We start from the raw sequence: 22385 nt of genomic DNA on the forward strand, positions 1-22385 counted from the left end.
AAAAAACAAAAAAAAAAAAAAAAAAAAACAAAAACAAAAACAAAAACAAAAAAAAAAACAAAAAAAACAAAAAAAAACAACAAAAAACAACAAAAAACCAAAAAACCAAACAAAAAAAAAAAAAAGAGAAAACAGCAAAGGAATGACAACTGGACTGGGGATCTGTCTGCATAGTGTGTTACTTGGGTATTTTCTGTTTGAGTTGGGAAAGCAAGAAAAGTGGGCTTTAGCTTGGAGCCAGGAGTTCAGCTGCCCCAGATGTAACAGCCACATGCTGCAATTCAAACCCACAGCACAGGTGGAAAAAAGGCCACACTGGCATCAGCTGCTTCTTCTGCATTGTAACTGAGGTTTTTGTTTCTTTGTTAAGCAGTGACTTTGCATATTTTACTTGGATCATACCACTCCTACCTCCTCAGCTGCATCTAAAACTGGTGATTCAGCAGCAGGAAGAAAAGCTGGAGAGCCAAGAGCCTGTGTATTTTTGTGCCGTTCAGAACAACTTCTTTTGCTCCTCCTCCTCCTCCCACTAGACCAGCTGGAAGTTCACCAGCATTAATTGGTGTTTGTGTCCATAATGTGCACAGTGCACGAGGAAGAACAGAATGACATCCAAGCGCTCAGAGCAAACTCTCAGAACTGCACCCAAGTCAACTCTCAGTGCACTACAGACAAACCAGGTTCTGAATGTGGTCAAAACACAGAAATCCAGCATTGTTACTAATAAAGTGTATCATTATCTGCAATCTAAAAGTATTGACATCCTTAAAGAAACTCCCCCCAAGACACAATCTTGTTTGCATTTATGTCAAGTGACTTCTTACCTGAACTTTAACAGTTCCTTGAGGATCCTGCACATGTTCCACAGTTGCATCAACATCCAGTGCCACAACCAACCCTGATGTAAACCTCAGGGGATTATCAGATTCACCAGTAGGCTCAATGATATTTGCAGTGGCTTTATGGAGCTGTTAGGGGCAAAGTGATTGGCAAAAATAAGGAGGTGGGTGAAAGAGGAAAGAAAAAAAAATTGTAATTAGTACTGTTCTTAACAGAGATGTGCATGAACTTTGGATTTTTTTTTTTATGCTTCCAGGAATTACTAAGTTTTCCAGGTTTTTAGCAGTAGTCCTGAGGATACTAGATAAGAAGACAAAGAAGAAATAAGTAACACTTGAGTCTGACCAAGACCCTGAATTCTAAAAGCTTCATGGTAGATTAGAAACTAGTCAAGATGCCAAGACAGTCCACAAGGATATTGCATTTTAATTTTCTGTTACACCAACCTGCTCTGGAAGAGGAAGGTGGAGGAAGGTACTTTGCCGCAGTGTTGTCTGAAGAATCTTGACCACTTCTGAAGGCTTGGATGTCACAAGTCTGGGCATTAAGTCCAGCAATTTATCTACAAAACTGCCTTGCATATGTGGGAGCTCAGAGATGAAGCATCTGTGTCAAGAATAGATTAAAAATCAAATACTTTTTTCAACTTTTCCCACAGTATTATTATTTTCAGTCAAGCTAGTTAATCCTTATATTAAGTTATAATGACAGAATCAGATACCTACATTCCTCTTCTGATGTGTCTCATACGTAACAGATGACTTTGGCTACACGTTGGGACCATGCCTCGTGCTCAAACTGACACCATCAAGGGCTATGTGGTGTGGGCAGCAGGTCAAGGAAGGGGATCCTCCCCCTCTTCTTTGCCCTCCTGAGACCCCACCTGGAGTACTGTGTCCAGTTCTGGAGTTCCCAGTGTAAGATGGACAGAGGAGGCCATGAAGATACTCAGAGGGCTGGAGCACCTCTGTTATGATGACAGGGTGGGAGAGTTGGGGTTGCTCAGCCTGGAGAAGAAAAGGCTCCAGGGAGACCTCATTGCAAATTTTCAGTACTTAGAGGGGGCTTATAAAGAAGAGGGAAAGTAACTTTTTACACAGGCAGATCATGATAGGATAAATGGGAATGGTTTTAAACTAAAAGGGGAAAGATTTAGATTCAATGTTAGGAGAAGATTCTTCACTGTGAGGGTGGTGAGGCACTGGCACAGGTCGCCCAGAGAAGCTGCGGATGCCCCATCCCTGAAGTGTCCAAGGCCAGGCTTGATGGAGCTCTGGTCTAGTGGAAGGTGCCCCTGCCAATGGCAGGCGAGTTGGAACTAGATGTTCTTTAATGTCCCTTCCAACCTACACCATTCAATGACTCTGTGTTTCTATGATTTTATGACTCAACAGGGAATTGGATAGCTAGTCCAGAGATACAGGCATCCTTAGCTGGCTGAGCAGAATTTTATTTCTAGTTCTGATTAAATTCACATTTATTTGTATTCCATAGGCCTGGCAGTTGTGGCTGGTTAACTGGTAAGAAAAAGGGACCAAATCTGCCCTACCCCAATGCTCAGCTGGAGCTGGAGAATAGAACTGTTAATTTCCTGTACATCTTTCCCTCACACTGAGCCTCAGGATCAGCAGAACTCATCACTGTTTCATAGAATCAGAACCATAGAATGGTTTGGGTTGGAAGGAACCTTAAAGATCACCTGGTTTCAAACCTCTGCCACGGGCAGGGACACCTTCCACTAGAGTCAATCTGTTCATGCAAATTGACACAATACATCTGTTCTCCCTGGAAGTAAAGGTGACTACTCAGAGGTGGCAAAAACAGTAGACAGGGCCAGGAAAGATATTGCAGAATTCTTGTCTGACTTATTGCTCCATGTTGATGGCATCAAGGGTAATCTGTTTTTTTATTAATCTTTGAAAGGTCAAATTGCTATCAGGACTCCAGGAGACAGAATAACAACAACAAAAAATTAAGTATTTATCAAAACAGCATCCACTCAAAGTAGATAAATCCTTAAAAATACAAGAAAAAAAAAATCAGCTATTCTATAAAAATTAATTCAGAGTACATGTTTCTGAAGTACCAGCATAACATCTCTATGTTAAGGACTTCAACTACGAAGGTTCTTCTTGCTTTATTATTATCCCATGACAGTTCCCAATGTAGGACAGCAGGGAAGGGAGATGTGAAGAGATGAAAAACAAAGTGAGTATCCCGTGATGACAATGGTGGTGGGACTTTCTAACAAAGTGAAGAAGCAATGGAGTTTGTCACCTCTGAAAGGAATCCACTTCTTGTAGGAATTTTTCACACATCCCAAAAAGGGGTTCCACTCTGCAATGAAAATAATATTCCTTGGTTTACTTTTAAAGGAAGAAAAATGGCTCTACGGCTATACACATTTAGGTGGTTTGGAATCCCATTAAACCTCCTAAAAATGGAAGTATCTTACAGTTTTTGAACTAAAAAAGTGTTCCTCACTTGTCTATATCCCCCTCCCACAAAAAAAAAAACCCATTTGCATAAGGCACTAATTAAGTTCCCAAAGCCACTGTTAGAAAATATCCATTTTCTACCTATAAAACAGAGGTTAAAAGGCAAATATACTATGGACCTCCATAGTAACACAGTAAATTGATGGCAACAAACCTGAAACAGAAGTAAATTAGGACAGTAACTAATTTGCTCTAATTCTACCAGCTGGAGTTCTCATTCTACAACCATGTGTCACTTCTTTAACTTCAGCAGCCAAAACAAACCACTTGGAGCCTCTTGTGTACCTAAGCCTGCACAGGAGCAGTTTCTGAGTCCCCTACACAGTAGTTGCAGATCAGTCAAGAGGACAATACTTTCCTGATGCTAAAAATTCAGCAATGAATACTTAATGAAGCAAACATGATTGGTGCATTCTTTTGATACATGACTTTTCCTCATTTAAACAGGTCCCAAGTATCAACTCTACTATGTTTTAACCTACTTATATGTTCATAAATGAGAGAACTCAACCCCCAAAACTCATCTTCCCAATAGTTTTGTCATCTAATTCAGGACTGTGTAGCTATACAGCTGTATCAAAGGCAGAAGAAGGTTCTTCGTTCTGAATTACTTTAGCAAATGGTTATTGGCATCCTGCCCTGTCATGTGTCTAATTTATCCTTGCTGGTTTTTTTAAACAAAACTTAAGGACAGTAATCTTAGAGCTAACCCTAAGAAGATCCTTAGACCAGGTCATCCTTACCCTCTTGTGGTGCGGGCAGTCACTATCAGCTGCAAGGCCTTTGCTTGCAGTCTCATGTGGTGAATAATGACCACTTGTCTACTTTCCACTCCGCTGTACATGAACTCCATTTTGTAAGTTTCTTCCAGGATCTGCCAGACAGACAGAACAGGGATAAAAAACCATCAGACTGTTAAACTCCAGCACAACTATGATCACCAGATTCTGGTATTTTTATCTCATACCGAGGAACACATTAAGCAGACAAGAGGAAGTGCCCAAATTAATACAGTTGAGTTCAGTATGACTGTGTAGAGGCCAAGAACTTGCAAGTTCTTTAACAGGAAATACTCCCTCACCTTGCATCGATAGCAAGTGACCTACATTCACCATCACAACAGATAACAGTTTCCAGAGGTTCACAAACTACTCAAGAGGGCACCCAAGAAAAACAGTTCAATCAGAGAAGATTTCAAAAGCTGGATGGCTTTTGTTTCTACTCATCAACAGCAGAGAAGGCTTTGATGCAGAGCAGTATCTGTCTATTACATCTTAATTACCTTAAGACTCAAAATGTCAGCAGAGTTTCCCAACAGATCCATGAACTTGCTTCTACCCTTGATTTGTTATCAGATTATTTAATAGCTTGCTTGCTTCTTTACCTTTTCTTAGGGCTTACCTTCAGTTTTCCCAGGATCTGATCATTTATATATCACAGAACCAGAATATCCCAGATTGGGTGGGACTTCCAGAGGTCATCTAGCCTGGTCCCCTGCCCAGAGCAGGTCTCAGATCCAGTTAGTCAGGGCCACATCAAATTGCGAACACTTCCAAGGACAGACATTCCCCCCACCTCTCTGGGCAACAGTATTTAACCATCCTTACAGTAAATTTTCCCTTTATAGCTGATCAAAATTTCTCATCGTTTGCTGACTGCCTCTTGTCCAGAGTAGTCTGGCTCTGTCTCATTTATATCCTATGATACAATGGTAGACAGAAGTAAATTCATCCTGAAGCCTGCTCTTCTCCAGGCTGGACAATTCCAGCTCCCTCAGCCTTTCTTTGCAGGTAACGTGCTCCAGCCCCTGACCACACTGGTGGCCCCCTGCTGAGCTTGCCCCAGTTTGTCAGCATCCTCCTTCTACTGGGGAGGCCCAGGACACAACACAGGCTTCCAGATGTCATCTCCCCAGAGCTGGATCATTTCCCAAACCAAGACATGTCAGCTGCCATTGGCCTCCTGTAGTGCCTCATATTCAATGTACTGAACATGATGAGGTTCCTGTCATCCCAGTTCCCCAGTCTGTCCACACCAGCAGCTATGCCCTCCAGCATATCAACTAGTTCCTCAACTTGCAGGGGCCTCATCACCTACTTATTCAGCCACAATCCTGCAAGTTTGGTGAAAAAGAAATGATGGGAGACTGTATCCAAGCTTTGCTAAAGTCAAGTCATGCTAAAGTCAAAGATGCCAATGCCCACTGCCCTCCCCTTGTTCAGAGCACCAGTACCCTCACCACAGAGAGCAGTGCTGGTGGTCAGCCATAACTTGTTCTTGAGAAATGCATTTTGGCTGTTCCAAGTAGCTTTGTTGATCTTATTTAGAAACAGCTTTTAAAAGTAGTTGGTCCATAACCTTCCCCAGGAAAGAGGCGAGGAAGACAAGCAGCCCACGGTTTTCTGGATCTTCTTTCTTACTCTTCTGGAAGATGAATGTGATATTTGCCTTTTTGCAGCTGTCACAAACTTCCCTCCCTCACCACTCACCTTTTGCAGATAAGGAAACTTACCCCAGTTTTGGGGACTAAGATTTACTTGGACAGACTATGGCAGTGGAAGGCCAGAAGTGTACTATTGTTCTATGGCCAAGGAAGGACTCCTACCCAAGGACTGGCCTCCATGCAGGCTCAGCTGCTTCCACCTCACCTGCTTTGCTGCAGCAGATGCCAACGCATTCTGTTTCAGGTACAGAGGAGCTGCCACATTCCACAACTTCTCCTGCAAGGCCTACATGAAAAAACCATGAAATGATGATAAATATCTAATTCAGTCTAAACAGTTGGTTGAAAAAGCATGCCAAAGCTTTTGTGCTTTTAAATACAACACAGGGAACCAAAGCTCCCAAAATATACATTGTTCTATAAAGACACAGAGATACCTATACAACCAGAAAATATAAAAGAAGTTGAGAATAATATTAACAAAGCTGTGAATGAGAGACTCGTCAAGCCAAACTCCTGGTACTTCATGAAGAAAAACAACAGCCCACTGCATTATCACACCCCTGAGACCAAGATCAGGGCAATCTCAGAGTGCAGGCAAAAAGTGGAAACAATAAAAACTCATAAACACAATCCCTTCCACAGCCACATTTCTGAACTTTCCTACTGACAGTCTCTGCCCCACCAAAGATCCTGGAGTTGCTACAAATATTGTGTCTAATTCAACCACTGATATTGGTATTAAAAAAACAAACCAAACCAACAAAAAACGCCAAACAAAACCCCAACCACCTACCACGCTCTGTTTGCTTTTTGATTGACGTTTTATAAAAATGTAGAAAGCCTGACTGGATGATTGGTATCACTGCCTCCTTTTTGAAGCTGCCTGTCCCTAGATACAGCTATGCACAAGGATGGCTGCAGCCAAAGCTCAAGAATGTACAGACTGTATCCTTCACCCAGGCTGGCCCAAGAATCCCAGTTAACTACCTCTAAAATCACAGGGTATGTAGAGCCTTTAAAGGTCTGGAACCTTTTGATCCTTGAGAGGCTGGGAAATGAAGATACTTTTTCCCCCAGCAGCTTTTTTTCTGTTGGGGAAAGAAGCGACTGGACAGAAATCTACTGAAAAGGGCTACTCAGACATTCAGGTTCTCTCTGCAGTATCAGAATTTCTAATTGTATTGTATGAGTGGAAGGTGTCCCTGCCTGTGGTAGGGGGTCTGGAATTAGATGATTCTCAAAATCCCTTCCCACCCAAGATATTCTGTGATTCCTGGTATTATCAGTTACTTTTCATTCCATGCACGTTACCGACTCCTCTGCATCACTGATCTATTGACTGTTCTACAGCTCAAGCCAAGAATGGCTGATACAGCTTTTACCCTTCTTCCAACAGAGCACTCCTCTGCCAGATGCAAAAACCATCTGGTTCACTCCAGTCAAACCATGGAGAAGGGCAACAAAGCTATCTCCAAATGCTAGTCCTCTGCCTCCACAGCACATTTCACTTGGTATTCAGCTGGATTGTACTGAACTGTAACACTGCTCATCTGAAACACCTTCTTTGGGTGATAAACATATTCCAAGGATTTGAGACCTGCCATGAGATGTGCCAACTGGCAGCTATGCATTAGCAAAGCACCTGAAATCCCTCCTTGGTTTTACATAACAAAGCTTTCATGGAGTCCCTTCTGGAAACCTGTTTGCTGCTTGCTTTAGTTCTTGCTTTACATGTATGTAAGTTACACTCAAACACCAAAGAATGCCAGGAGACTTAAACACTACTGCCAGCTCACAGCCCTGAGCAACCTGATCCAGTGGAATCCCTGACCACAGCAGGGGCATTGGAACTAGAGGGTCCTTTCCAACCCAAGATTTTCGATGGCTCTATGAAGAAAAAAATTAGTTCCTGTTTACAGCACGAAGCTAACTTTGAAAAGGGGCTTTTGCAAAGGGTTGCTGTCATGGTGTCTAAGTAGCCACTTCACCTGCTAATACTAAACAGATAATTTCAGCACTATGAAGGAAAGCATGACTGATATTTAGCTCAATCAAGTCTTAAAAGCTCCTTTGGCACTGGTGCCAATAAAGCTGTCTGCAAATCACTGTCAATAAAAATTGCACTCATGGCAGCAGTCTAACAAAAAACATTCCAGTGGCCACCAGCAGGGAAAAGTTACTCTCCTAACACAGTTGCCCCTCAGCTGTCAGATGATAAACTCTGCACTGACAAAATGCACGTGAACCAACATAAGCCCTAGGTACAGCAGCAGAGGTCTGCACTGGCAAAGTTACTGCATAATTATTTGCCACAGGAGGGAAACAGGATTATCAGAAATCCACAGAACCTGTTCTTTCATCACACATCGCTTTTCAGCATGAACATCAAAACAAGAAAGCACGCCACTGCGATGGACTGGGGGCATTTTTGAAGAACAGTACAAAAGAAACCAGATGAAGTCAAACCTTGATGAGGAGCAGCTGACACTGAAGGTAAGTTGCAGTGAAATCTGCCATCCCTGCCAGTTCTGACTGCAGTTCCCCAAGTCTCTGAAGATCACTGAAGCATGTGGAAAAAAAAAAAAGAAAAAAAATAACACTGAGACAGAGAACAGTTTAATCTAAACACACTCAGAAGGCAATCACAATAAATCCAGCTACTCCTGCTGCCTGCTTTTATTAGAGCAAGCACCAGAAACAGCAGCAAAACACACACTACAAACCAGTTTGCACCTTGGGACTCAGCATGTCCTTTCTTCTGGGAAGCTGGCACCAGCACAGCAGTGGAAGCAGTAAGTCTGTCAACCCACATTACTCTGCAGCCCCATGGGAACCATGCAGAGTGGCAGTTCCAGATTTAACTTAAAACACTCCAGCCTTCAACAGCAGCTAACGACCCATTTGTGTTACACTGCTGGGAAATCACACTATTCATGTTGGCTAAGAAAGGTTGGTTGGAACGTGTCAGGCTCATGCAACCAAGTGTATCTGAAATAGAGCTGCCCTTTTAAGCCAAGCTGGAATCTGATGTACTGGTATTTGCCCAACTAGATGGTGTGTGTTGTCTGGTATTTCTTGTAAATCATACAGCAATATAAGCAGCTTTTAATATGATCGAAAAAAATTGTCAGTTAATGGAACCCAAAAAGGCTTTAGTTCTCTAGTGCTAGCCATGTTTCAGATCCAAAGGGTGCATTAAGAAAACAAAATTAATTTTTGTTACAGAACTGAAAATAGGTTGGCTGACGTGGTTTCAACACGTGTCTGTTCTTCTCTGGATTTTGCTTAGATCCAAAGTCTACTAAAATTGTCACTTTAATTCCACATTTCCTTCTGCATCATTAAAATTTTTTTTTTCAGATGATCATTTCCTTTTGTTTATTTTAGATTTATCTTTGCATTTAGGATGCAATTCTGAAACTTTGGCTCGGCCAAACCAGAGAGTTGCTGAGCCCTGAGACATTAACAAAAATCCATGAGATTATCTGTATAACATGCAGCCAAAGAAAATCTTTCCTAAGCAGAGAATCATAGAATCATTTTTGTTGGAAAAGACCATCCAGTCCCACCATTAAGCCAGCACTGCCAAGCCCACCACAAGTGCCACAGCCACAGGTCTTTCAAATCACTCCTGGAATAGTGAATCCACCACTTCCTTGGGCAGCCCTTTCCAGTGCTTGACAACCCTTTCCATGAAGACATTTTCCTAATATCCAAACTAAACCTCCACTGGCATGACTTGAGGCCATTTCCTCTTATCCTCTTGCTTGTTACTGAGGAGCAGAGACAGACCCCCACCTGGCTACAGCCTCCTTCAGGGAGTTGTAGATAGATAAGGTCCCCCCTGAGCCTCCTTTTCTCCTGGTTGAACACCCCCAGCTCCCTCAGCCGCTTCTTCTCAGATCTGTGCTCCAGCCCTTCCCAGCTCCATTGCCCTTCTCTGGACACACTCCAGGCACCTCAATGTCTCTCATAGTCAGGGGTTGTGCTTTCCTTCAACAACAATGCAACAACAGCCAAGCCAACCTCAACCTTACACAGATACTCCATTTCATCTTTTACCAGACAGCAGTGAAGAGGAGGCTCCTGGGTGCTTAATTCCCATGTCACAATCCATCACAACATACTAATGAGGAAGAGGATGTCATCTCTCAACCAACAGCTAGGCAAATATTCCATTTCCTAGTCTTACACAGCTCCCAATTCCACTAATTCTATTTCCTTACAAATCTTAAACAGATTTCAACATCTCTGTAAGAAAAAAAAAAGTTCCTCTCATATAGATGGAGGAACTAAACCACAGACAGATTTGCTAAACAGCCTGTCTTACACTTCTAACCACACTGCAGACTGATGCTCCCCTCAGGCTCTGCAGCCAAAACTCTAAGTCCCAAGTAGACACAAACTCCACAAGGTCTGTTATTTCCTTGGATGGCAATCATGAGAAAGGAGGAGAGAGTTATGTTCCATGGCAGAATCCACTGCTGTGAGTTGCTTCCATTCCTTTGCTCTCAGCAACCAAATTGCTGGTGCAGGGAAATCTTGCCCTCTGCAAAGTAACCTTTAACACTTCTGGCTTTGTCCAAATTCTCCCTTCTCTTAATAATGGAAAAGAGCAGCTGGCTTACTATGGTTTCCTGGGGGGCAATCCCATCAGGAAAAAAGCCAAGCCAATCATTTCCATCAACTCAAAAACTGGAAACAGTCATGGCCTGAGAGGTTCCCAGACCCTCATGCCTGAAAGGCTCTGGATGCTTGGCCAAGAGATTACCTGTTTCAAGTGTTCAGTGCACTAAATGCTTTGGGACTGTATTTTAGGCTGGCACATAGCAGCTGCAAAACAGCTGAGGACAAACCTCACCGTTTCCACAGCTGGGTTTACAGTGAGGAGCACACTGTTTATTCTCTGCTGCAGATGGGTGTGACAGTGATTCACAGCAACATACACACAACAGAAGGCAGCTATTTTGAAGGAATAAAAATAATTAAGCTTTTTTTTTTTTAATTTCATATTCCAAACAAAGCATTTTGGATTGTTTTTCTAATTCTCAAAATCAGGCTCTTTTGGTCTTTCCAAGCAGAGGAATCACACTGAAAGGACCCTTGTCAAGTGTTTTGTTTATGTAAATCAGTCTAGAGATGAAATGGAAGAGGCAGCACAAAACCCACACTGAGAAGCAACACCACACACCCTCCTTATCTACACAGCAGCAGACAGCAGCATGCAAGAATGTTGTCTATTCCTGGAAAAGCTCTCTGATTTGAAAACTGATGAGGAATGCCCAAGTCCTTTGTCAGTGGAACTGGCAGCGAGAACCCAAAGCACCAGAAGCAGGCCTGCTGAATGAAAGGCCACAGGACCCAGAAAATGCAAGAGCAAAGGGGACACCACCTTTCCCCCCAGAAAAGCAAAACAAGAAAACCTTGTGCATGTACATTACAAAGAATATGATCAAAATTACAAGGACACAAAACTGAGAATGACACACAAGGCTGTCACCCATAAACCATAAAAACAGAGAGTGTATTTTAGCATAAGTGATCAGTCCAAAAAGAACACCTTTACCTAACTCTTACCACGCTCTGAAAAGTTGCCCCCCCTCACAAATGCACACTGATTATTTTGTGGGGCAGTGCCAGACCTGAGACCATCAATTTGATTTTAAACAGGTCATGAACACTCTTTTAGCACAACAGTCTCTAGAGGAAGGCTCAAGTTAAGTGCTGGACAGCAAATTACAACACTGATATTGAAAAGCAAAGCACCTGCATCAGAGAAATTTGGAATCCTAACACATCTTTCCATAAACAGGTCAGCTTGGGGCCCTACCGGATGGTAAATTCCAGCAGCTCCTGTATGCCCTGTGGGTCAAGGTGCTGAAAGTTGTAAACCCTCTCCAGGCTCTGATGCAGGAACTGCTGGGAAGGATCTTCATGTGGGCTAATACTGGGAGAGACAGCAGAGGACACCAGCTTTCTACCTGGCAACTAAACAAGAAAGAACACACACACCAAAAAAAAATAAGAGAAAAGTCTAACACAGGTAATAACATTTCAAATGTTGCCATACTATTTAACAACGATCAACTGAGAGCTCCAATTCATTTCTCAAATTCAAAATTCATACCAAGGCTTTCAAGTCTGCATCTTTGTTAGTTACTCTCCCCACTTTACAATTCACTTGCACTAGAGATCCTCAGGTTAAACATCAACAGCCCTTGGAGGGAAACATCTTCCTCATCTATTAACTTTGACATTGTGAAGTCAAGGGAAGTCCAACACCACACAAACCACCATTCATTTTATGAGCTGTGATAAGACTTACAGCCAACTTTAACCCACCCATACCTCTGTGCAGGAAAAACATGCTGCAAAGCAGAATGGAACATATTTCACCGACAAATAAACTGTTCAGGTAGGACACAAGGGAAATGTTGGAAGATCTACAAAGGCCTTTCCCACAGACACACAGCCAGAGCTACAGAAAACTCCCAGCAATACTGCCCTCCCAGTATTCTTACCTAACCAGCAAACCATGTGCTATTCTCACTTGAGAGCAACAATGCTATTATTCTCCCCAAAATATTACAAAGTCCATACTGTAACAATTTAACATTTGTCTCTCCTGCCTTAATGAACATTTCAGTATTAATTGCCATGGTGCATAGGAGAAAAACCTTTTAGAATTTAAGTGTTACACACAGACAGACATGGAAGAGACCAGCAATATTCCTAACCAAGTGACAAAGTGCAAACCAAGTGGTTCAACTCACTCTTAACGGAGGGACCAGGTGAGAGAGACTGTCCCGAAGATACGCGTAATGTCTGAACGTATGGTCAGAGAACAGGGCAGGCATTGTTGGGCAACTTTTAGCAGCATTAAAAATCAGAACCAGAACAGCAATGTCTATTACAAATGGATTGTTAAAGAAAAATAAACAACAGCAAGAAGAGCTCCTTGGGGATGGGAAGTTAAAACAACAACAACAACTCAACAACTCTTTCATTGGTTAGGATTTGTCTAGAAGTTCTTTATAGTTGGAAAATACTGAGCAAAACCCAAAGAAACAGCTGTCTGAGCAGATGAAAACCAAGTACAAAGTGCAAACATTACAGGGTGAGCCATACTGGAGAAAGGGTGTCACTGCCAACAGGGGATGGCTCAGAAGCAACACAGAGGAAAGGAGCCACGGATCCCAAATGCAGAACACACGCATTAGGTGGACTTTCACTCTTCCTCACAGCTTACACTGTGCTCACCAGTTTGCACCACAGAATCATAGGGTGGTTTGGGTTGGAAGGGACCTTAAAGACTACTAGTTCCAACCCCCCCTTCCATAGGCAGGGACACCTCCCACTAGACCAGGTTGCTCAGGTTTTTTGGTGCTCTAACAACATCTAAAATTGTACATTTACTGCCAAGTCTTTGAAAATTGCTGCATTACCTAAGATGCCCTGAAAAACATCACTCTATGCAGACTTTAAGCAACCCAGAGAATCAACATGGAAAGAGAATTCTGAAGTAGAAAACACATTTTCCCAGTCTGAGATCTGCAGAAATAGAGAGCAGCCAAAGGCTTTCACGGTTAGCCCAAAGGCTGACACCTGCAACATGGCTGATTCCAAGCATAAGCTCTGATTCAAATTTCCCAAGTGCTTTGAAGTAAACAAAACCATGTTTTTAAATATCAGTTTACACTGGAAACACACTACTCAGGTTTACTTCATAGTTTCTGGCTCACAGGCCTGTCTTCACATAATATGCCTCTGTAAAATTTGGTGGCAAGTTACCTCCAAAACATTCTCCAACATAATTCTGGTTCCCGGCAGGAAGGTGCACTGAGTTAAACAACAGCTTTCTTCCCCCTGCAGTGTTCCCTTAACTCTCAACTCACAGGACAACTTTACTCAAATTATTACTAAACCATGTAATTACACATTCATCTCTCTCCACCTGATTCTAACCCATTTCAATCCTCACAAGGCACTCATTTAATCTCGATAGAATTTCTGCTCGATGGCCTGTGACTGGTGAGAAAAATAAGCAGCAGCTTCTAGAGGAAGGTTCCAGTCCAATGTGTCTCAGCATGCATCAGAAGTAACATTATATTCTGCAATTGCACAGAAGGGAAGCAAGGGGAATAAAAATGGAAAAATGGATTTCCAAGGTGTCTCCTATTGTTGAGGATAACAGTGTATCAATAGTCATTTGTATTCTAAAGCACTGGAAGAGCCAACATTAATATAAGGATTTCTGACATAGAATTATCTCAAAAAGATGAAAAATTCAAAGCATTATGGGGATTCAGGCACTGCTGTACTAAGAGATGGCTCTGTTTTGTAAACTCCACAACAGTGAGAATAGCAAAAGTTTTACCTAAAAAGAAAACAGACATGAAAAAACGTCCTTCTTATTTAAAAGCTAAAGCATCTTCAAAATTAATGCAAACTAGACAAATGTTTTGACATCAAAGGGCTCATCTGCAAAGCCTAAACCTTGACAAATTGCTTGATTATTCATCACAGCATAAAAAGAAGGCCAATTATAGTCCACTGGTACTTATGAAGATGGTTCCAGCTAACAGTTATTCCATCACTTGCTGAGTAACAAACTAAGTGCAAAAGGATTCAGAAATAGGCACAGGATTGTTTGTCTGCTACAGTGAGAAATGGTTTAAGAAATGTGAGTGTTGAGAAATCCTTAATAAAATCTACTACAGTCAAAATTATCAACTGGCTTCATGAATAAAGATACAGGCTGGGTCATCCATGTCTGGTTCCGGAGTGTCAAAGAAGGGATGTGTGCTCAGCAGCTCTGGGACCAATGGAAGCACCAAAGTGGGATGCCTGCTTCCCAAGAACTTCAAGCATCTGCAAATACACAGATTGAAATATATGTTAGTGAACAGGCACATTTCAAAATACAACCTTCTAAAGCATTACTACTTTATGTTGCAGCAACACTTTGAGACGGTCAGCAAGAAAAATCCTGCTGTCCAAGCTGTTTCTTTACAACTGACCATTTGCATTAATATTTTATAGGATTCAAGAAAACTGAAAGGACAAGCAGTATTAAATTTCTTTTTATTTAAACTGTCCAAAAAATACTTAACACTTGGAGTTGTGCAATCCAGGAAAAGCTGTTATACTAAAGGCTAACGAATGAGTGCCTTTTTTTTTTTTTCAGAAGTAAGGAAGTTAGGAGGTAAAAACCCAAAGCCCCTAAACTCTACCAAACTCCAAAACCAATGTAAAAGTACACTGGAAGTCAAAGGAAGCTTAGGCTAACATATGTGTTTCCAATAATACCTAAGAATTCCATCTCAAACCATGTCTGTGGAGCACCACTTCTTTTGTTGCTTCCATTAAACAACCAAAAAATCTGACACAGAAGTTCCTTCTTTTTGCTTAGACAGAAAAAATTTCCTCGGACAGCACAATGTCACACAGCCAATCCACTTAGCACATCTGATATAGTCAACTGCTGGTAAATATTACTATTTAACACAGAGTCAAGTAAGCAAAAACACTTGTGTAGAAGAGATCAGGTTTTAAACTGAAAACTGAATTAATCTTTTCTGTCAATGCTTTGAGTGCCTGGAATAGGGTGGTATTTCCATGAGTGGTCATCAGTTCTGGATTCCCAGGGCAAGTACTGACAAGCAAGAACAACACAGAGTTTCTACACCAGTTTCTACACCTGTTAGCTCCTTAGCAAGCTCAGTATTTCCTAGCACCTCACTTACTAAAAAGAATAGGAAAGTAAGCAGACACACAAGGACACTGAACACACTCACTTCCATATGGATTCTCTGTCTGTGGGATACTTGGTCAGGTTTTTCAGCAGCTCCACCAGTGCAAGATGGATGCCTTCTTTAGTTGAAACATTGGTGCAACACAACAGTTCATGCAGTGCTTCCCGAATGTCCCTCGAAGAATCCTAAAATAAAAACCCAACCCAGACACTGCTGAGTGCTGAGAGAAATGTGCCTGCACAGACATTCACTTTAAAGGTGGCAGCTTCCGTTCCTTGGCTGAGTTAATAGAAGAGGTCTGTGATAAGCACTGTCTGTTTCTAGTTACCAGAGCTAAGCACAGATGGAGTGACCAGGCAAGTGCTGCAGGCTCTCCTGGTCTCATCCCCCTCTGTGCTTCCTTTACTGGAATGAACAGGAACTGCTTCACCGCTAACCTGCTCAAGCAGAGCAAAAATCACTACTTGGTTTGGCTGATGTTGTATCTTTGCAGTCACAGAAAAGGAAGGTGTTGGGCAGCTCAGTAAGACAATCACCAAAGATTGTTTTGGCATTTTCACAGCAGCCTTTTATCGTTTTCAACACAGGGAGCTCCACTGCACAGGCTTTCAGCCCAGTCACCAGCCTCCAGAGGGTCTGAGTAAACACTGAGGACATGTCAGTGGCTGGACAGACTAGAACATTCAGCTGAATTAATGACATTCCTTCTGCCAAAAACCATCATGACATTCCATATCCATGTATCACCACATTCCTTGCTATCAGCATTTGCCTGGTGCTGCTGGACACAACACGAAAATTTGATAGGATACAAGAGCTGGATGCTTTTCAATGGTGGATTTTACCTTTTTGAAATTATTAATTTGCTAACTATCAACAGCTCATCCATCACTGTCTTACTGTTGGGGTTTTAGTTTAGTCTTAGGTTTTTTTTCCTGTTAAAGGAATTTTCTCCCATATGCATGTTACTAGGAGACAAATAGCTGTACTTAAGAAAGACAAAAAGGGAAGTGGGGCGGGCCTGGCTACTCTTTTGTCTACACCTGGGTGTGGGGTCAGTTCGCTCGGAGCGTCCGGAGAGAGAAGCTGCAGAGAAAGGAGCTGCTGCTTCTTTTCCTTTGGCCGTTCTTTCTTCCTGCTGGAAACAACGCCGGGACCCCAAAAGCCGTTTTCCCTGCCCTGCTGGAGACCGAGCTGTGGCTGCCCTGCTCATAGTTGTTGTTTTGTTTGACTGGTTATATACATATATATATATATATATAGTAAAGAACTGTTATTCCTATTTTCCCACATCTTCGCCTAAAGGCTCTTGATTTCAAAATATAATAACTTGGAGGGAAAAGGGGTTATATCTGCCACTTCAAGGGGGGCCTCTGCCTTCCTTAGCAGACACCTGTCTTTCAAAACCGAGACACTTACACAAAATAAGAAAGAGCAATCCTCTTGTAAAGGCTCTTAAATGACAGCCAACACACGCAGATGATCAAAGGGGTTTTGGTGGTCTAAGACAAACTATGACCACAGAGAAGACAAACTCTAAGGACTGGAATGAAATGACCACAGACATAAAACACTCCAGACCACTAAGAAAGCCCACTAGAAAGGTGGTACCAAGACAAATGAGCCAGAAGACCATGAAGAGACAGAGGTGAGCACAACTCAACAGAAACTGAGATCAAGGACAACAGGGAAAGCAAATTCCAAAGTCTGGTTAGAAAAGCAAGGAGTAGCTGGTACAGTTATTCTGATGAAATGAAAGCAGTAACTTCTGAAAAAAGAAGTCACCCCCAACACCCAAGAGATCCATATTTACACTGCTGGATCCAATTTAGGCACCAAAATTAATAGTATTTTTCCACATCCTTTATTTTTGCACTGGAAGAGGGATTTTACAGAAAAGCACCAGCATCTTTCAGAATCAGATAAATCCATTAAAACGTTAATAATTCTCACACTTACACTATCCTAATGTCTGATGATAATTATGATAATTATGATAATGTAAACCACAATACATCTAGGGTTTATCACACATGGCAAGTCAGGACAGAAGAGCCCAGCCTAAGCAGGACATTTTCATACCTCAATGCACACGTCCACAGCTTAAACAAATGCAAATAATGACAAAAACATGAGGCACCTAAAGCTCATTGGCTGCATTTGCAAATCCAGATCACATTCCACAGCATTTGTTACAGACTGAGAAAATAGGTTTAATTAGTTTGCTTCTTCCTAAGGCACAACTGGGAGTGGCAATTGCTGCCCTAGGTCAAGGAAATAGAAGGTGAAGAGACAGAACCAGAGGATTTGCAGCACCTCCCAAGGCTGGGACACTTCCCAAAAGCAGCAGAAACTTGCCTACTACAAGCAGCAGATGAAAAAAAAGTGCCTCAGGGGCTATAGCTCAGCAAATCAATCAGGTCTAAGAGGAAGCAGTTTGACATAATTCTGTTCACACAGCCAAAATCTCTTCCTCTTCCTGGATCAACCTCATCAACCAGGAAGAGCAGCTGACTCGTGCTGTTCCCTGAATCCTGGCTGAGCACTGACTGGGAGGATGCTGGTTGGGAAAACTCAAAATCGTACGGCAGAGCGCACTGACAAACTCTCTGAGCAGCCAGAAAGAAGATCTCAGGCCCATGGCCCAGCTCTGCTTGCTGAGCAAAGCTGTAGCCAAAGCAGCTGAGTCAAGGGAGCAGAAAGAAATTGAAGCTGCATTCAACATGAAGTGGTGCAGAGTGCTGGAGCACAACACAAGACAGAAGGAAACACATGGAGGCAACAGCACAGTGATCAAAGGAGGAGTTTCTATCTAAAATTTGTCTCTTTCAGAACTATTCTACTGTCCTGGGGCTCACGAGGTACCAGATTTTAGAAACCTTTGGCAGTGTTTAAAGAGCCAAAAAACCCAACAAAAAGGTGGGTTTGCTCTCAGAGGAAGGGACTGATTAGCAGTACATAATTAAGCACCCCAAAGCAAGCAGGAGAGCAGTTCTTGCCCTCCTCAAGAATCTCTTACCTCCAAGACAGCTAACACAGTATCCAGCTGGTCTTCCCGCAGCGTGATATTGTTGGAAATTTTTCTCATTGTGTGTATTGACTGCAACCTCACCTCCTCAATTTCATCATTAAACATGTCAACCAAAAAATCCAGGCATTTCTCCGCAAAAGAAGGCGAGGACTGAGCCAACATACACAGGGCTTCGACCGCAGCGATTCGAACCTCTGTTAAAACAGGAGCAGGGAATTAACTGTCAATTAATTAAAACTGTCTGGTTTTAAAGGACATGCACCCAACAGCGAGGTCTTGTACTACTCAAGGGTTGGCCTAAGGACAGGAGATGCTAAGGAAATGCTGAGGGCAACAGAGCCTAAGCAGGGACCCACTGGGGATCTTTTCACAGGCAAGTCTTCAAATCAAAAGTTTCACCTCTGATAGAGCCCCTGCTGCTGCCATAAACATCTGCAAAAGGGACCTGCAGGTGACAAACAGGTCCCCAACCCACCAATAAACACCGTGTATTTCATAGCGTGCTTTGCAAGCATAGCATCAACACTGGTATTTTAAGCAAACTCATTTAGTTAATTAAACTGGGGTTGTTTTATTCTTCCTGACATTTTAATTGCTTGGAGCTTTCACTGCATTTTTAACTTGCTACGTAGCACTTTACAAATTGCTGAAAAGCCCCAGAGAATCAACATTTTGGCAGTTAACAGAATGAAATTCCTCTGCTTTCTGACTTCAGATTCCTCAAAACAAAGGAAAAAGGTGCCATCTAAATATTAAAATTATTCAAATGAAAGTAAAAAAAGCATCAGAAAGCATCCTGAGTGTACTTATGCTGTAAAACATTGCAGGAATTTGAAGAATAGCCAGATATAACAAGGTTAGGCAGAGGTGAGATTCTCTTCCCTAAAATCATCCTCATTAGCTTCCATAACATTTATGTGCTAGAATCATAAAAATGGTAATTCATCTGATGTCTTGCAACAATGTTTTAAACATACTTACATTTTTCACTCAAATTAGCTACCTTGAAAACACTCACTTGAACTTGTGTGGAGCTTTTAGGCCTATTGTTCTTAAAGAAGACCTCTGACTCCTCAGGATTCTGATTAAGTACGAAAAGGCACAGACAGCAAGACCCCTGCCTGCTCAGTAATGAAGCTTTTTGTCACAACTCTGCGTCTCCATGGTCATTAAGACCGAGGTATTAAGAGAAGAGAAACATTTTGCCGATACTGCTCTCCTAAGCTGACACACTAATTCAGATTTAAGGTACAACACGGAATTCAAGACATGAAGCAGTGCTGCCAGGCAGGGGGAGCTCAGCAGTATTTAAAAATGCTGCAGTGGAGAGAGAGAGAGAGATCTGTGTATATTCCACATTTGATCATTTTATCCACGTTCCTCAACAGCATCATACTGACACAAGACCTGTGGCACAAGAAACTAGAGAACTATTTCACAGGTCAAGGAGCTGAACCAGTGAAACATTTTTTACTGTTACTAGGAAAAAAAAAAAGTGCACTTTCAAGCTCCAGGGAGAGTTTAGCTATTGGGAAAACATGCATTTATTTGCAGGAGTCATGGAATAATAACCCAACTTTTACAACACAATCTACAGCAATATTTTCGTTATGGTGGTTTTGTACATTTTAACTCAACCTCGTCCTTCCAGTAACATTAAAGGCAAATTCAGAAAGAACATTCAGAGCTTGGAATTTTCATGGTTTATGCAAATACCAGCCTCAAGTTTACCCAGAGGAAGTTTAGATTGGATAGTAGGGAAAACATTATGGTTGTCAATCACTGGAACAGACTGTGCAGGGAAGTGGTGGAATCACCACCCTTGGATGTGTTCAGAAACCATCTGGATGTGGCACTTAGGGACATGGTTTAGTGGGATTTGGCAGTGCTGGGTTAACATTTGGACTCTATGGTCTTAGAGGTCTCTTCCAACCTAAACGATTCTATGAATTTTTTTCCCTGCTGACAAAACACCAATTTCAAACAGCAGCAACTAACTGCCAATTTAGAGCCACACGCAACTATTACAATTAAGTCAACAAAACCAACAAATAATCCCAGTGGGTTTCTGCAGAACAGAAGCAAACCACTTATTACCGTATATGTTACTAAAACTTTACCATTTCTAGGAAGCTACTTGCTTTTGGCTACTCAACTGAACATTTCTATCCAAAATTCCATGCAACACTACAGTACCTTTGAAACAACTGCCATATCAGAGATCACAATGATGCTTATCAGCTAACACACATCTCTCCCTTTAGCTGTTCCATGGCCAGTTAACACTTACCATACATCTCATCTTCCAGGCCATGAACAAAAGCCCCACAAGCTCCTGATTCAATCAAGTTCACAGCACCAGTATCGATTTCCTCTTTGGGAGCATCGTCTCCCCACTTTCTGCCACTGGAAAACTCCCCAGAGCTGTAGAGCTCTTTGGCTCGTTCATGTGCAGTGCGCTTCCTCTGGCCAAACAAGGGTTTCAGTTACAACCATGTCAACTTCAAAAGGTGATTCAACAAAATATTAAACTGGATCTGAAAACAGATGTAGCTGGAGGCTTATACATTGACACACAGGCAAGTGCTAAGAAAAGCAAACAGTACCTGCCCTTCTACAGCTATTTCTGACTGCCAGTCACTCTTTGTAGTTTTGATGTAAAAAATAACAAATGCATTTCAATTAACAGATTCTTAGACATCCATTATAAAAACAGCCAAACCGGGTCAGAACAAAGGCCCATCTAGTTAAGAAGCCAATAAGTGATCGGCAAAAATGCTACAACTTTGCAATTAAATACTTCAATGCTATCAATACTATCCAGAGGTCAGCAATGTGTAAAATGCCATATTCATTCATTGTGCTTGCTAGGCTGTCTCCTTTCTCCCCACACTCTAAATAAAGCTGTGCAGCACTTTAACAGCCTTTACAAAGCAGTCCACAAAAAACAGCAGCTCTTCACCATTCTTTTGTAGACAGAAAAAAATTAACATAACCTTGAGCATGTTGCTTAAGGAAGGAATGCTACTGAAAAATCTTGCCTACAGGGCCAAGTAGCCTTTAGCTACTCATGTCTCTTGAAATGGTGATGTTTTTTGATCAGATCTTGCAGCATGTTTCCATGAGCTGCATCCATGAGTTCTGCTCATTCCTGCTCCTAGAACTAGGATGCAATCTTTTCATACACAATGAACAAAGCTTTTAGCCAAAAAACCTATCAGAACACCACAAACATTTACCTTTCAGCTGCTGCAAAACCTGAATAGCTTAGAGCTGTTTCTTACATGCTCCGTTAATGAAATCTAAAACTAGCAATTGCTTCATTGACTTTAATCTAAAACAAAACCTGTCATCACCAATTAACTCTCAACAGCCCTCAGGCAAGGACAAGGTGAACAAGCACACTCAATATTAACATACCTCTTGTGTCATTTTAGTACCTACACACAGGAAAACAAACCCAAACATTTACATACCCTCAGATCTGACATGAGCTTCTTGTCAAGGGTCTGCTCCAAGAAATGGGAGCTAACTTGTTGCATAGAACCCTAAAGAAAAAAAATCAAAAGGAAGAAACAGGATTATTCTGAACTCCACCATATATATCATTTCCTGACTTATCCCAACAGGGTATCCAATCTTACCCACTCATTCTAACAGCTTTGTGTAATGCCTGACACTACTGTACGTCAGAGTCTAAACAAAGTGAACTTAAGAGGCAGAACATCTTATTTTCCCACTGAGGTTAATATGGCTTTTCTTGAGTTCAGTTGCTTCATATGTCCTGTGGCAGAGAAGTAGGGGCAGGGAATTAC

The 22385-nt window shown here is 41.9% G+C and overlaps 1 protein-coding gene across 1 annotated transcript in view; it reads right to left on the bottom strand.

Moving 5' to 3' along the window:
• The window catches only part of INTS4 (integrator complex subunit 4), a 29676-nt gene that overhangs the window by 4031 nt on the left and 3260 nt on the right, over nucleotides 1-22385 (bottom strand). Inside the window, exons 5-17 of the mRNA XM_017735929.1 lie at nucleotides 22047-22118; nucleotides 20861-21035; nucleotides 18559-18764; nucleotides 15582-15724; nucleotides 14540-14655; nucleotides 12558-12691; nucleotides 11615-11772; nucleotides 8251-8344; nucleotides 5987-6067; nucleotides 4082-4212; nucleotides 3118-3177; nucleotides 1287-1446; nucleotides 825-968 (exon numbers count right to left, since the gene is read on the bottom strand). Coding sequence (XP_017591418.1) covers nucleotides 825-968; nucleotides 1287-1446; nucleotides 3118-3177; nucleotides 4082-4212; nucleotides 5987-6067; nucleotides 8251-8344; nucleotides 11615-11772; nucleotides 12558-12691; nucleotides 14540-14655; nucleotides 15582-15724; nucleotides 18559-18764; nucleotides 20861-21035; nucleotides 22047-22118 — 1674 coding nt within the window. The remainder of the gene's footprint in view (nucleotides 1-824; nucleotides 969-1286; nucleotides 1447-3117; nucleotides 3178-4081; nucleotides 4213-5986; nucleotides 6068-8250; nucleotides 8345-11614; nucleotides 11773-12557; nucleotides 12692-14539; nucleotides 14656-15581; nucleotides 15725-18558; nucleotides 18765-20860; nucleotides 21036-22046; nucleotides 22119-22385) is intronic.

Source organism: Corvus brachyrhynchos, unplaced genomic scaffold (genome assembly GCF_000691975.1).
Source record: "Corvus brachyrhynchos isolate BGI_N302 unplaced genomic scaffold, ASM69197v1 scaffold44, whole genome shotgun sequence".
Lineage (NCBI taxonomy): Eukaryota > Metazoa > Chordata > Aves > Passeriformes > Corvidae > Corvus > Corvus brachyrhynchos.